This window comes from Nyctibius grandis, chromosome Z (assembly GCF_013368605.1).
Source record: "Nyctibius grandis isolate bNycGra1 chromosome Z, bNycGra1.pri, whole genome shotgun sequence".
In the NCBI taxonomy this organism is placed as follows: Eukaryota; Metazoa; Chordata; class Aves; order Nyctibiiformes; family Nyctibiidae; genus Nyctibius; species Nyctibius grandis.
The window spans coordinates 71,182,045-71,196,637 of NC_090695.1; the positions used below are offsets into that span (position 1 = coordinate 71,182,045).

Sequence of the window (14,593 nt, forward strand, 5' to 3'; positions counted from 1 at the left end):
CTTTCACAAATTCAGGCTTGATTCTGATTTATTAGTTTTTATGGTTACAAATCACTTTCCTGTGAATCAGTTGGTTTAATAATAGGTTTCATGTTAACAGAGCAGATTCAAGGTGAAAAGAGGGAAATGGTTCAATGCATAAAGTGATTTTTAACCAGGGTGATGTAGGTTCTGTCCAAAAGAGAGCGTAGCCGCGGTTACCTTCTGCTGAGCTGTTGTGTATCTTGCATTTACTGCCATATGGCAAGTGAAGTGGGGGTCTTGGTTTGACTTCTCAGAACTTCACAGAAGATGGAAAATTTTTAAAAATACCTAATTAGTGGGAAATATGAAACAACTTTAGATAGGAGGGTTTCAGGTTCAATAGCCATAGTTGCATACTTACATGCCTGCTTTTACCATTTAAAGAGTCCTGTGCTTGTCTGAAGTTTTCTGAAGGCAAAATTATTTTTTTATATGAGCAGATGGTGGTGGCAGTGCTTACATGAAAATGGCAAGATTAAAAACTATCTCCCCTCCAAAAAAAGTGAGAGCCTTGTTCGTATGCATGCTTAGGCATTATGTTTTGTGAGATCCGTAGAAACTAAGGTCCACCGTGGTCCAAATTAGGTTTCAGAGTTCCTGTTATCAGAAACAGAAGGCAGCATGAAGATTGGACTGCTTTTGGATGCTTGCTTTCAGTGGTTTTTAGGTGAATGCATTATGAGCCTAGACTTGGTGCTCGATGTGTGAAGTTGAACACACTCCACTCTGTTGATTTCATGTATCTGATTTTCTGACACCAGATATGTTTGAAATGAACTTCTTGATGCCAGGAGAATATGGATAATGCTATCTGTTACCTGATGCAAGATATTTTTGAGAAACTCCAGTTCAGGGAATGCTAGGAATTAATTTCTATATGTAAGAAGGAGAGAAGGGCTGTACATGTGCACATACATTTTGTTTCAATTTCAGCATGTAGCGTTTATGTTTGGTTATCTCACTGAAATGAGCCAAGAGTTAATCTAAATAATATTTCAAGTGTCGTTCATATGTGCTTTGGCCCACCCAGCTTACGCCGTTCACTAGTTACCCAGGGTAAAGTAATGAGTGATTGTTGACCCTACATTGGGTAGCAATTGGACTAGATGACCTCCTGATGTACTTTCCAACCTAGATTATCCTTTTATCCTAAGATACTATTAGCCTTTGTTTATACTTTGTATATGTGACCATTTAAATACAAGGAAATATTTATACAGAAACTGAGCACAATTTTAAATTTATGCTGTTTGACATTCCTCTTGTGGGCGAAATGCAAAGGAATAGGGAATGAAGGGCTAATGTGTAGTCTCAGAAGAAGGGGTGATAAAACAAAGGCCTCAGTGTTTTGGTTAATGAATGATTTTTCCAAATTGCAACTTAAATTAAAAGAAAAACCAAAACAATACCACCCTCCTTAAAGTTGATAAAAGCACAGAAGTAAATTGGTGGTTAGCAGGTTGCTAGTCCTTAGTTTTCCCAAGGTGAGATTTGCTTACTCTGTGCCTGTTAACACCTTCTAAGGAGGAGGCCCAGTTCTAGTCTGGCATGGGCAGGTCTGCGAGAAGCAATTCATCCTTTTACTATCGTTACTGAAAAGTTTGAATGCAGAATCAGTTTGCACTAACTGCTTATTAGAAAGTCAAGCAATTAGTGTGATCGGATGTGTTGATCTGTTCTGCTGTCACATGATCTCAGGCCTTTAAGAATTTGATCAGACACTTTTTCATTTCACAATGTTCGAACAAATGAAAATACTCTCTTCGTTGGAGTGTGAAAAAAATACCGTCTTTTACACAGCTGTTCAGCTGCTGTGTTGTAAGGACCTGCAGGGGCAGTTTGCTGTCACTCTTAGGTAGCATGTCAAGGTGAAAGACATTGCGGGGCTGGATCTTTGAACTGAAAGCTAATGTCCCAGAACTCCTTTTGCAGTACTGGTGAACAAGGAAATCAGCAGAGTTGTATGAGGCCAGTATCAGCACGAAGGTGACAAGTTTTTGTGGCTTTATCACTAATGCCACTTACCAGTGGAGTACCCTCTGACATATGGTATTTGGGTTCCTTAAGAGTTGTAGAGAAAGATGTGGGCGTTTCCAAATGGGTCAAACATTCCTTTTCCTTCATTCCACTAATTCCTCACACAAATGTATCCAACTTAAAGGCATGATATTTTAATGACCCTCTTAGCCAAAACACCATGAAAAGTTACTTTCCACCCTTCTTCCACTGCCGCAGTGCCCCAAAAAGTAAAGAAAAGGCTCGAGCTCCCGCTGTGCTGACCTAGCTGCTGCTCTGGTTGCGCTGAGACACCTTGCACGAGATTTCTCATCAGATACGATGACTCCTTTCTGGATGGAGTGGAGGAAGCTTGTGCTTGGGGCGTCATGAGTCCTTGCACATGGGAAATGCTGCAGACAGCCTGCTTGCAAATGTTGAATTTCACTTGTCACTTAGAGATATCTACAGTTCCTGGAGACAGCCCACCACCCTGGAAGATGTGCTGTGGTTGTCGTGCTGGCAGGCCTGTGGCACAGAACACCTCGTTCTGCTTCGTTGTGAGATGTGATTACACAGTACACTCAACAGAAAGGGGATTAGTGTGGATAATAAATATCTTGCCCCAGCCTGAAAGCGCGTTGTGTTAATCCTGACAAATTAAGCAATTCATAGCGACTGTCAGAGTGTCTAAATCACACAGCCTCCTTCAGCTGTCTCTAAGAAACGAGCAATAAATTCCTTCCTGAACACCAGCCAACACAAAACCCCTCTGCAGATTTCACTCCTCAAGCAGAGCACTGAAGCCAGGGCTAAAGGGGGAAGGGAGTCCTCAGGCTGTGAGTCACACATCCCCTTCTGCCCAGTAATAAACTCATTCGTGCGTCCCCACTGGGGCTTTATTAAGGGATTAAAAAAAATTCTGCAGCATAAGAGTGCTACCCATGTGACTGTCTATAATTGTAACAGAGCCTGTGCTTTTCAGAAAGCAACGCAGCAGCCCTGCTCTGCTGTGCGAACTATCATAGAGGTTTTAACCCCTACTGAAAAATAATTGTTTTCTTGGAAGCTGGCCTTTGTCTAGGGATTTAGCAGTGCTTCTTACTCCTTTAAGTTTAATGAAGAGTGATGATGGGAAGCAAATTAACTGTAAGGCTAAGCACTTTTCTAGAATACTTCTGTTTATTCTGCATAGGTGTGTTTAGTCCTAAATAGGTGTGGTTAGGTATTTACATTAGAAGATACTTGAACAAAGATAGTTTTGAGTGGTAGGACTGCTCAGTTTACACTTTGTTAGCTCCAGGCATTCTCCGCAGCTGCTTGTGAGTCTTAGTAGCATTCAGGGTAAATGTTCCACTTTTTTTTTTTTTGTACAATATTGACAATATCACCCCTGCCAGCCTGCCCCTTAATTCGCACCCACAAACTCTCAACTCGCTCCTGATCCGCCCCTGGACAGAACTCAATACATTCTAGATGCCCACTCACATAAAGAGCAACTCCACCACCTCTCCTTAGTGGCCTGTCTTTCCTGAACAAGACATGGCCATCCATGACCACATTCCAGTCATGCGAGGCGTCCCACCAAGTCTCTGTAATTGCCACTAGATCATAGCCCCCCGACCGAACACGGATTTCTAACTCCTCCTGTTTATTCCCCATGCTGCGTGCATTGGTGTACAGGCATTTCAGGGAGCGAGCTGAGCACACCGATTTCACCCCAGGGGGATGGGAGTCCTCCTGGTCTACCTCAACACTAGAGCGTTATCAAATGTTCTTGTCTGCATTCAAGCAATGTATTTGTTTGACTTGAATGTTGGGCTGGTTTCTTTTCTCTCATTGTTTTTTTGAAAAGAATTTTGTCTACTTTGAGCTGCAGAACTGAATATTTTTTCTTTCTTCTATCCCCTTACCCCTCTTTTTTTAAACCCCACAAGTTTCCAGGCATTGGACCAAGCCTGAGGTTTCAGATAGCCTGTATTGTTCGGAAAGTTGAAATGACTGGAGATGAAATTCAGGCAGTAAAACAGCTTTGACAAGGAAGAAATAGGAAGTGGTCAGGTGGGAAGGTGAGGCAGCATAGAAGCTGGAATGAGGAGTACAAGCAGGGAACAGTTTGCCCTGTTACCCCATGGGACATGGCGTTTCCTTTCAGAGGTGCTCTGCCTTGTGTTGTTTGTGGGGTTTTCAAAGGACCATTCATAATGGGATATGGCAGATGGTGGTGCAGGAACTGATGGAGTAACGAGAAGGGCGTTACTTCTGGAACAGCCAGAGAGCTCTGCTTACTGTTTTTATTAATGCCTGTGATGGCTTGAGGGGAGGAAATCCACTTGTCTCATTGGTGCGTGTGGATCCTAGAGCTGTTGACCTTACTACTGAAGAAGTCCTTCCTTTTGTGACAGTGGCCTGCATTGTTTTACTTAGACTTCCTTTGCTGGCTACAAATATCATTTCCGTGTGCTTAACAGAAATAAATGTATTAGCCTTGTGTGTTGGGCACGCCTTGAGTAATTGCTTCTCCTTTTCCAATAAAGCCTGAATATGGAGGCAAGAGCTGTTTTAACCTAGCAGTTGTCACAGTATAGCCTGAAGGTGGCTTCTCTGGAGAAAGCTCTGTGGACAGCTTTGCAGCCTCTGTCTCGCCAGCCTAGTTGTTTTGCCAGCAGTGAAACCTTTCCAGTAGAACAAAATTTTGAGGCTCTTCTGGCTCTTTGTCAGCCAAAATAGTCCTTGTTTGGATAAATTTTTTTTGGAGAAAACATACTATTTTCAAGCTGAATGTCTCTGGTAGAATCTAAAGGATGAGGAAGGAAGGGGCAAGAGGAGAAGTGTGTGCCTGCTCCACCAACCTTCTTACCTTCTTAGTGTTCCTCTTCCCAGTGTGTTTTTCTGTTTGTGCCTGCGAGTCACGCTGGATGGCAGAGGGCATTTCGCATGCAGGCAGTGACACAGAAGAGAAGGATTTTTATGTGTTTGTGGGTATCTTGACACAGCTGGCAGGGTGTGACCTGTGTGAGGATTAGCACCCAGCTCTTTTAGGAAAGCAAAATTTGAGGAAATCTCTCAAATAAGATTGGGAAGCCTCAAACGATCGTTTGTTTTTAAGTGTCCAGGTCAGCTCACAGGTAGACAATGGTCTGGGGTGTCTCAACATCAGACTCCAGTTTGTTTCCCCACCAAGTTACTTTGTCTATTTGTCCTGGTTTCTCCATTCTTTGCCTTAGTTCACTCTCTCTGGTGGCTGCCCATAAACAGCAGCTGACAGGCTCTCTGGGTGCCGTCTCCTCCCCTCTGTAGCTGTTGGGATCTCTCTGCATGTTTGCATGCTGCTGTCATGCTGCTGCCTCACCACCCCCCTGAATCATTCTTGTCTAAATTGACTTATATTTAGCACTGATGTGCTGTTCCCTGAATCCATCCCATCAGCTGTGTGACAAATTGCTGTTCCTTGAACGCTGTCCAGTTTGTAAATACAAATTACCACGACTCGGGGACTGTGGCAAACGTTTCTGTTCTGAAGCACACTCGTTGAAATGCCCGATGGACTCTTCTGGCACGTACCTCCTCACAGCCCTGAGGCAGGACGGATGAAAGTTGTGCTGGCATCTTCTGATCTTCCTAGAACCATTTACAGATTGTTTTACGGAATGATTTATGGGCTGGTTGGCTGGCTGAAAACCAGTCCCAAGGAGGTGCTTCTGGTGGATGGAAGTCAGGACCTCCAGTGAGGCTGCAGGTACCATTCCCACGCAGTCCATGGAGTACCCCAGGAAATCCCTCCTCTGCCATGTGCTGTGGCTTCCTTTGGAGTGAGTGCTGGATGGGTACCAGACTCCCCTGCAGCACAGCTGTGCTTTGAGAGCCCTTAGCATCAGCTTGAGTAGAGGTGTGAGGATCGTAAGATACTGGCACCAAATCCTCCTGAAAAAAATTTTACATACATATTTTTAAAAGAAGCTGTCAGCCTCTTATTTCATGGGGAGGGGCATGCCAGTGTCTGCCTGAACACCCTCGTTTTGAAATGTTTTGTCCTTGTAAATTAACATGTATTCTAAGACAAACGCAAAACTTAAGACAAATGTTTCAATTTTTGGGGGTAGAAGTTCTCTCTTTGCAAGGAAAATGTTTGAATAGTACATGACTCTGGAAGGTCCCTTATCCCTCACACTATTCTCTGGCATAGGCTGTTTAGTGAAAATGTGTAGGAAAGACTACTTACAGTGCCTTTGTTTTTAACGTTAGGCTCAACTGTGTAGATGGAGTGGGTTAAAGAAACTTCAGTTACCAGAAAAACAAGATAGGCAGCTAATCTGTCCATTGTCTGGACACTGAATCGTTTTATCTGTTGAACCTGGATTTTTTTACTAAGCATCAAGGAAACACCAGGAAATACTTCTGAGATGCAGCAGTAATTTTCCTGCCTAGTCATGGTTTTGGCTAATCCTTTTTCTTGTCTTCTTTCAGGCTTCCAAGATACCACAGAACTGCTGCCCACTTCTTGTGTTTGTGAATCCAAAAAGTGGTGGTCTAAAAGGTCGGGATCTGCTGTACAGTTTTAGAAAGCTGCTAAACCCACATCAGGTCTTTGAACTTACCAATGGTGGCCCACTGCCTGGGTAAGTCATCATTTTATTTTTTTTTTTAATTTATATTGTTTTGTTATTTTTTAAAGAATGGATCAGATTCACTTGTGAAGATCTAAATTGCTTCTGTTCTTTGCCTGAAGACCAGAGCAGCGGATCACTCCTTCTGACTGGTTCTCACTGTGAAAACAGATTTAAACTGTGAGGTTCTCTAAAGATAAGAGAATAGAGTAGTTCCTGAGGTATATGCTTGTGTCTAATAGAGTCCAGTCCTGGGAAAGTCATATGCACTTCACAATAGCACAGATTTAATAATTACTAAAAATTAAAAGATCCTATAATCAAATGAGGATGGAAAGAGAAATGTCACATTGCCTGACGAGGGCTCGTTTTTGCTTTTATTTCCTCTGGTGTTTCATGGGAACTACGAGGAAAGTATAATAAAATTTTCTATCTTGACCCTTGAAACTTGGCGACAGTTCCAGAATTAACAGGGCCTGCCTGATCACAGCTGCAACATTTCTAAATACAAGGAACAGAACATAATGTGCTTGTAGGGAGGCAGGAACTGATTACTTGATTTAATCAACACCACTTTGTAACCAGCTTCATAAAACTGAAAGTGGTGGTTGTAGCCTGCTCAGAGTAGCCTCATTCCTTCGGCACTACTTTAACAAAGAACTGTCATGACAAGCTCTTCAAAACAAAAGCTTTTGTAGGAGAAACGCAACTTACACAGGAAGCGAGAAAAACAAACTGCACAAACTAAGGGTTCTGTCAGACCTGTATAATTCTGTTGTCTTTCTAATGCAGTTCAAGCTGCAACTTCAGTAATTTGTTCATTTTGTTTTCCCCATGGAATCCTTCTGCAGCTTTATGGCAAAATGCTTCCACTTGTTCATGACTCCTTGTGCAATGGGAAATAAAAATTCCTTTGCAGGATATCTCAGTTAGTGGAATGAAAATCCACAAAGGGTGAAAGTGACCAGAAGAATAGTACTGTGAAGAAGAAAATGTACTGTGACACCTATGACTAAGTAAAAAAAGCAAACACCACTAATCAACAACTCCACTAGGATTTAGAGTTATAGACGTTCAAATTGAAATTATGAATAGTTAGTTCTCTGTGTCTTTGGTGAAAAAGGAAGTGATTAACAATTTAGCTGTAGCTGTAGAGAATCTAAGAATGTGGTTTTCACTCTTTTAAAAACCAGCTTTATCTAAAAGTTCCTATTTTTCCATTCACTTTGTTGAAGTTGATCCTGAAACTGATGGTAAGGGTGGAGGGGAATCGAGTAATAATGTGTTATCTTAAATAGCGTATTAAGAGGCTTTGCTTTTCCTGTACTACGTTGTAACATTTCTTTTCCCCTTCACTTTGTTTCTCCACGGAGGTTTCACATGTTCTCTAAAGTCCCCTCTTTCCGAGTGCTGGTGTGCGGAGGGGATGGCACCGTTGGCTGGGTCCTTGGTGCACTGGAGGAGATCAGGCACAAGCTGGTGTGCTCAGAGCCCTCAGTTGCCATCTTACCTTTAGGAACAGGTGAGAAACACAGCGAGCACTGTTCTTCTGAGGGCCAAAGTCCTCCAGAATCTTTGTCGTTATTTATCCGTCTGACAAACAACTCAGTTTTACAGTAGAGATGCCATGACTCAGTTCTGGCCAGTGTTGGGGAGCAAATGCAATATCAGCTTTTCAAGGAAATGTCAGTCATGCTTTCTGCACAAAAAAAGAGCAGCAGGGGGGTTGGTATGGGTGTGTCTGAGCAGGCAGGAGTTGGTGGGTGCAAAATATTCTCCCTGTGACAACCACAGGTGCATCAGCCCTTGCTGTAAACCAGTGAACTCAGCTGCTCCTTGACTTCTTAACTCCATAACAGGTTTTTCTATCACTTTTTGTGAACACTTTTCAGATGAGACAGCATATCTGTATGTGATACTAACCACACGTGCAGTGCAATGCTTAGATATTTTTTTCTGCTTGTTAACTTTTCAGTCCAGTCTAACTACTTCCGTGACTTGTTCGGAGCACCTTAATGCAATTTGATTTGTAGAACAGGGCTGATGCACTTTTTGATGCTTTTAGCTAACTTATGAAGTGCAGTCATATTTTGGGGTTCTTCGTTGTTGCCCAGGTAATGACTTAGGGAGGGTCTTGCGCTGGGGAGCTGGCTACAGTGGGGAGGACCCCTATTCGATTTTGGTTTCTGTGGATGAGGCGGATGACGTTCTTATGGATCGCTGGACTATCCTTTTGGATGCAGAAGAGCCAGCTGAAGGTGCAGAGAATGGTGTTGCAGAACCTGAACCTCCAAAGGTGAGCTGGGCACCATTTGGGTTTGATTCTTAGGAACTATTGTTTTAGCGAAAATCACAAAGAAGATAGATATTAATGTAGTTTAATCTTTTATTGCTCACCTATCTTTGAGCTCGGGCCTTGCTGAGATATTCATAGAATCATAGAATGGTTTGGGTTGGAAGAAACCTTAAAGATCATCTAGTTCCAACCCCCCTGCCATGGGCAGGGGCACCTTCCTCTAGACCAGGTTGCTCAAAGCCCCATCCAACCTGGCCTTGAACACTGCCAGGGAGGGGACATCCACAGCTTCTCTGGGCAACCTGTGCCAGTGTCTCACCACCCTCACAGTGAAGAATTTCCTCCTAATATCTAATCTAAATCTCCCTTCTTTCAGTTGAAAACAGTTCCCCCTTGTCCTGTCACTCCATGCCCTTGTAAAAAGTCCCTCTGCAGCTTTCCTGTAGGCCCTTTTCAGATACTGGAAGTCTGCTAGAAGGTCTCCCCTGAGCCTTCTCTTCTCCAGGCTGAACAGCCCCAACTCTCTCAGCCTGTCTTCACAGGAGAGGTGCTCCAGCCCTCTGATCATCTTCGTGGCCCTCCTCTGGACTCGCTCCAACAGCTCCATGCCCTTCTTATGTTGAGGACCCCAGAGCTGGACGCAGTACTCCAGATGCAGTCTCACGAGAGCGGAGCAGAGGGGCAGAATCCCCTCCCTCGACCTGCTGGCCACACTGCTTTTGATGCAGCCCAGGATACAGCTATCCTTCTGGGCTGCAAGTGCACATTGCTGGCTCATGTTGAGCTTCTCGTCAACCATCACCCTCAAGTCCTTCTCCTCAGGTCTGCTCTCAATCCATTCTCTGCCCAGCCTGTATTTGTGCTTGGGATTGCCCCAACCCACATGCAGAACCTTGCACTTGGCCTTGTTGAAGTTCATGCATTTCGCACAGGCCCAGCTCTCAAGCCTGTCAAGGTCCCTGTGGATGGCATCCCTTCCCTCCAGTGTGTCGGCAGCACCACACAGCTTGGTGTTGTCAGCAAACTTGCTGAGGGCGCACTCAATCCCACTGTCCATGTCGTTGACAAAGATGTTAAAACAGGACTGGTCCCAATACCGACCCCTGAGGAACACCACTCGTCACTGGTGTCCACTTGGACATTCAGCCATTGACCATAACTCTTTGAGTGCGGCCACCCAGCCAGTTCCTTATCCACCGAGTGGTCCATCCGTCAAGTCCATGTCTCTCTAAGTTAGAGACAAGGATGTTGTGCAGTTGTATAGAATGATCTGGTATGCAAAGGAAGAATTAATTGCAGAAATGGTCGAAATCTGTAGAAACTTGAGATTGGCATATATTTGAAATGCAGCTGAGTAGGTGAAGTAAAGTTCTTCACTCATCTGGCATAAGCTCGTGACCTTCCAAAGTAAAGAGCAGCATCTTCCCAATTATGTCATGGTAAATCCATGGCTAATGCCAGAAATAATAGTGGCATTAGTGTTCAGCAGCTTCTGTAGTTATTGAATAGAATCACTTTGAGAAGTTGGGTTGGTTTTATTTGTGCATTTGGTTTTATTTCTGCCTGGTTATACTTGTTACTTGCAATAAGATTAAATTTTGAAGTTTCTGATATTTTGGAAATAATGACTACACATGCCAACAATTATCTGTACAGCTTTATTTTTAGTGCAGTGTTTCTGGAAAATGTTTTCCAGAATCTGTCAAGATGCAAGTGACTTGGAAGGATCATCTGCAAAACTTGCTTTTGTTGAAAAACTTTGGAACCTCTTCATTTATAATCGTAAGGAGGAAATAATACAATTTTTTTTGTCAGATTGTACAGATGAACAATTACTGTGGTCTTGGCATTGACGCAGAGTTGAGCTTGGACTTTCATCATGCTAGAGAAGAAGAACCAGGGAAATTTAATAGCAGGTAATGTTGGGGAAACCAGGGCTGAAGGGCAAACTCTGTGGTATTGCATAACTTCCAACTTGCACTATGACTGATAATCTTGAAATGCTACAGCTATCCACAAACAACATTGCTTGAGGCAGAGCTGGCACAGGGTGGAATTAAGTTAGCCAGGAACTCATAGACACAGAATTCAGGGATTCAGATTGGGTTTCTTTTTTTTTTTTTTTTTTTTTTTTTTTTTCATTTTTGTCTTTTACCAAGAGAGAGCAACAAAGCAGTTTTTGGAAGCTCTGTCATTACTATTCAGTATACTTACTTGCCAATAACTGCAATGTTGAGTTCAGTGAAATTTTGAGGTAGTGGAAATATCTCTTATTCAAAGCCTTTAGTAGGAGGGCAGGCAGTGCTGCTACGTGAGCAATAAACGCACTGTTCAGAACTTCTTTGTAGCTTTCCTTTGTAGCTTTCCCACCCTTGCTAGGTGCTGTAGTAGCACCTGCCTGCTGATAATAAGGATGAAAAAAGATCTCTCTATCTCAAGTGAGACTGTGTGATTAGAAAGGTGTGGAGAGAGACCTTCCTCCTTTCTGGCATGCAGATCAATCAATAATAGTACTTTTCTTCTTCCCAGAGTCACTGAAATTGATGAGAAAAAGAAATCACATTTGTGTAATTAATCAGTAATGCCTTGTAGAAACTGGTTTTGTCTGCTTTCCCCTATATTTGTGAGTAAATGTCCTCTAAATTCTCTCTCAGTTGCCAGAGAGAGTTATAGCCAGTTACAACTATGCAGTATTCAAATCTTAATTATTAAAAATATTCCCGGACTGGTTATGAGTGTAATGATGTGTAATCCCACCTGTCTTGCAGTGTTCTGTCTGTCATTACAGACATTGCTCATGTTTTTTTCCTTAAAAATGGAATAATAGAGGATACTGTTTGTGGTGTGTAAGTTACTGTTAGGCACTGGTTTGCATTTTCAATCCACTGGATTAAAAACATCATAGGTAGTAAAATCAGGGAATAAGTTTGTGTGTAGCAGTGCCTGTTCTAGTGTATAAATCTGTTCTAGATTTACTTGTGCAATTAATACAATGGAAGAGTGAAGTTCATTCTTCCTTTAAAATATATTACTCTGACTTTGTAAAGCTGCAGCACTTTAAAAGATGTGTCCTCTTCTTATTGCCACTGTATTTAAAGTTTATACTTTGACTTTTATTGCCCCGTGTGCTTTTCATCCCTTGAATCTTTATCTCAGTCAGTTCACAGCGTGCAGCACCTGCAGTGCAGTGGATGACTTGGTACCATTATTGCAGACCTTTTACATGCGTATTCGGACACTGTGCAAGCAGAGAGCCTTGAAGGGCGTGTGGGAAAGAAGAGATTAATTTTTTTTTTGTAAATCTGAAGGGCTGTATATTTCCATGATTCAAGATCTGGAAAAGAAACTTGAAATAATGAATTGATACTGAGGTACGGCTTTGCAGGAGACAGCTTGTGCAGGCTAACAGTGCTGACACATGATTGTTGACTTTCACTGCCTGTGGCGATGATTGTTAAAATTGCTGGCTTTACCTTTCCCAGGATATGAAAGTGCATGCTCTTGCCAACAAGATTAGCATTTTTTTTTAATTCTTTTCAGTAAATTAACTGAGAAGGGTGGCTACTTAATGCCAGATGCAACAGAACTGGCTGCTCTTGAAGTGAAGTGTCAGGTTGTGGCAACAGAAATTGCAGGTAGTCCTTGGAAGAAAAATGTGTTTGAGTGCTCTTCTGAATCGAGACCTTATGCTGGTAAATGTCCTGAAAGCTGTGTGCTCTCTGGCCTCACGCTGTAAAGTGTCTGTACGCGCTCAGGACTCCTTACCTTTGACTAGCAGCTCACAGTGCAGTGGTGACTTCCCTGCAGGGAACTCAGTGCTGAACTTGCATCGCAGGGCAGATAGAAATAGTGTATGTTGTGGCAGTGATGGTTTTTGCATTCTTGAGTGCCAAGCTATGTGAGTTTTTTTCACAGTATAAAACTTAAGGATCAGGCGATCTGCCTTCATTCCCCCATTCCCATGGGATCCTGGAGCAGTCTTCAGAGTTGCCTGTTACAGAAGAGACCACATCTTGGTTGTGCCAACTGAAATTGGTGGGAGACTGCTCTGGCAGGCAGTCTCCTGGATGTAAGGTCAGGCAGAGAGAATATTCTGCACAATTTAATGCAAGTTTAGAATTGTTTTACAAAGATAGAGAACTGTTCTCTTTTGGTGGGGGAAGGTTTGAAAGTATTGGTCGTTTGATTTGTCGGTTGTGGGATTTAAAATGCTACAATGGCTACTGTCTATCTCATTTTTTTCCATCTTGGGTCTTCTGTATGTGAACTTGGTAAAGTTCTTTCCCAGTCAATAAGATCACCCTATAAAAGCCCCCAAACCGATGCGAATTATCGGTCAGAGCTCTTAGCTTTTGCTGTGGTGATTTCCCACCCAATGGTGGGCTTGTTGAATTGCAGGACTAGATAAAAGGGAGTCATTTTGTTTTGCTTGATAGCTTTCCGTGCTGTGTGCTGCTGATCTGAGAGGTTTGCTTCTGAGAGATGTTACCTAGCTATTTATTAGTGCTCATGGGCAACTGCGGTTCATTTAAAAAGGCCTGGCACAACCATTTCTTATCCATCACCTTTAAAAAAGAGTCCCCCAAACCTACCCTTCTGGGTGTGCAGCAGTTGGCAAGAGCTCTGAAAAGTCTGTCTTTCTGCATCAGCTCACTTCATTTCTTCATGACTCTTGAGGACTGGCTTCTTTATCTTGTTTTCATGAAAGTTTGGAAAGCAGTTACTGATCGTCTTGCTTGCTCTGGCCACCAGAAGTGCTTGCTGCTTGGGCAGCAACCACAGAGATGATTAAACTAAGTGTAAGTTGATGCTATGGTGTCTCCCTGAGTCTATGGAGACTTGTTAAGAGTAAAGGGTGTTTTTCAATTTGCTCTATTACAGACAAATACAGGGTTGTAATATTTAAAAACATCTGTTTACTTTCAGAATCCATGAAACTTTTAATTTCATCTATTCTGAGATATTCAATTAGCTAAACTGAAGAATCAGTCCAACCTTCTGAATGTCCCTCAGGAAAGGTGTAAGTGGCTTTATGGGTGTAGCCAGTGGGGCATCAGGTAGTATGTGAACATTGGCTGTACTTGTAGGCCATCTTTTGTAGAAAAACAAACCAAAGGGTGATTTCTGAGCTGTGTAGGTCAAATCCCCAAACTCACCTGAGCAGTAGGATGTTACTTCCATATCTGTACCCTAGAGAGCCTTCCAGATAGTTGTGGGATGACATAATGATGCAAGTGTTGCAGCAGAGCTGATGCAAGGACTCACTGGCTTCATGGGGATGGATGACCTGCCTGTAATGCCCTGCCCTCCTCTCTCATCCCCGTCAGTGTCATTTACAGCAGTGACTGCAATGGGTCTCGCCTAATATAAACCTTCATTTCCTTCAGCACCAATAAGGTGTTGGGACTGCTCCAAGGACAACTTCCTCCTTCCTGCCTTGCTTATTAACTGTGATGAAACTACTGTCCTCAAAATTTATCTAACCAAGGGTTTGCTTTAGATGATGCTTATTCTTTCTACCCAAGTGGGCAAGCTAGTATATTACTGGCTACTGCTAGCAGTAGAGTGACAACTTCCACTGGCACTGTCTCCCCAGATCATGTCCCACGTGTAGATGTGCAAAGAAGGGTGGTGATTCCCTCTAGTGGTGGATGTGCAAAGATTACCCTTC

At 42.9% G+C, this 14,593-nt stretch overlaps 1 protein-coding gene across 2 annotated transcripts in view; it reads left to right on the plus strand.

Annotated features, from left to right (window-relative positions):
• DGKQ (diacylglycerol kinase theta) overlaps positions 1–14,593 on the plus strand; it is a 113,270-nt gene that overhangs the window by 79,804 nt on the left and 18,873 nt on the right. For both annotated transcript variants that reach the window (XR_011050076.1, XM_068423192.1), the window contains exons 16-19: positions 6,487–6,638; positions 8,000–8,148; positions 8,741–8,922; positions 10,738–10,838. Coding sequence is in view for 1 of the 2 variants with exons in the window: in XM_068423192.1 (XP_068279293.1) it covers positions 6,487–6,638; positions 8,000–8,148; positions 8,741–8,922; positions 10,738–10,838 (584 nt within the window). In the remaining variant the exon portion in view is untranslated. The remainder of the gene's footprint in view (positions 1–6,486; positions 6,639–7,999; positions 8,149–8,740; positions 8,923–10,737; positions 10,839–14,593) is intronic.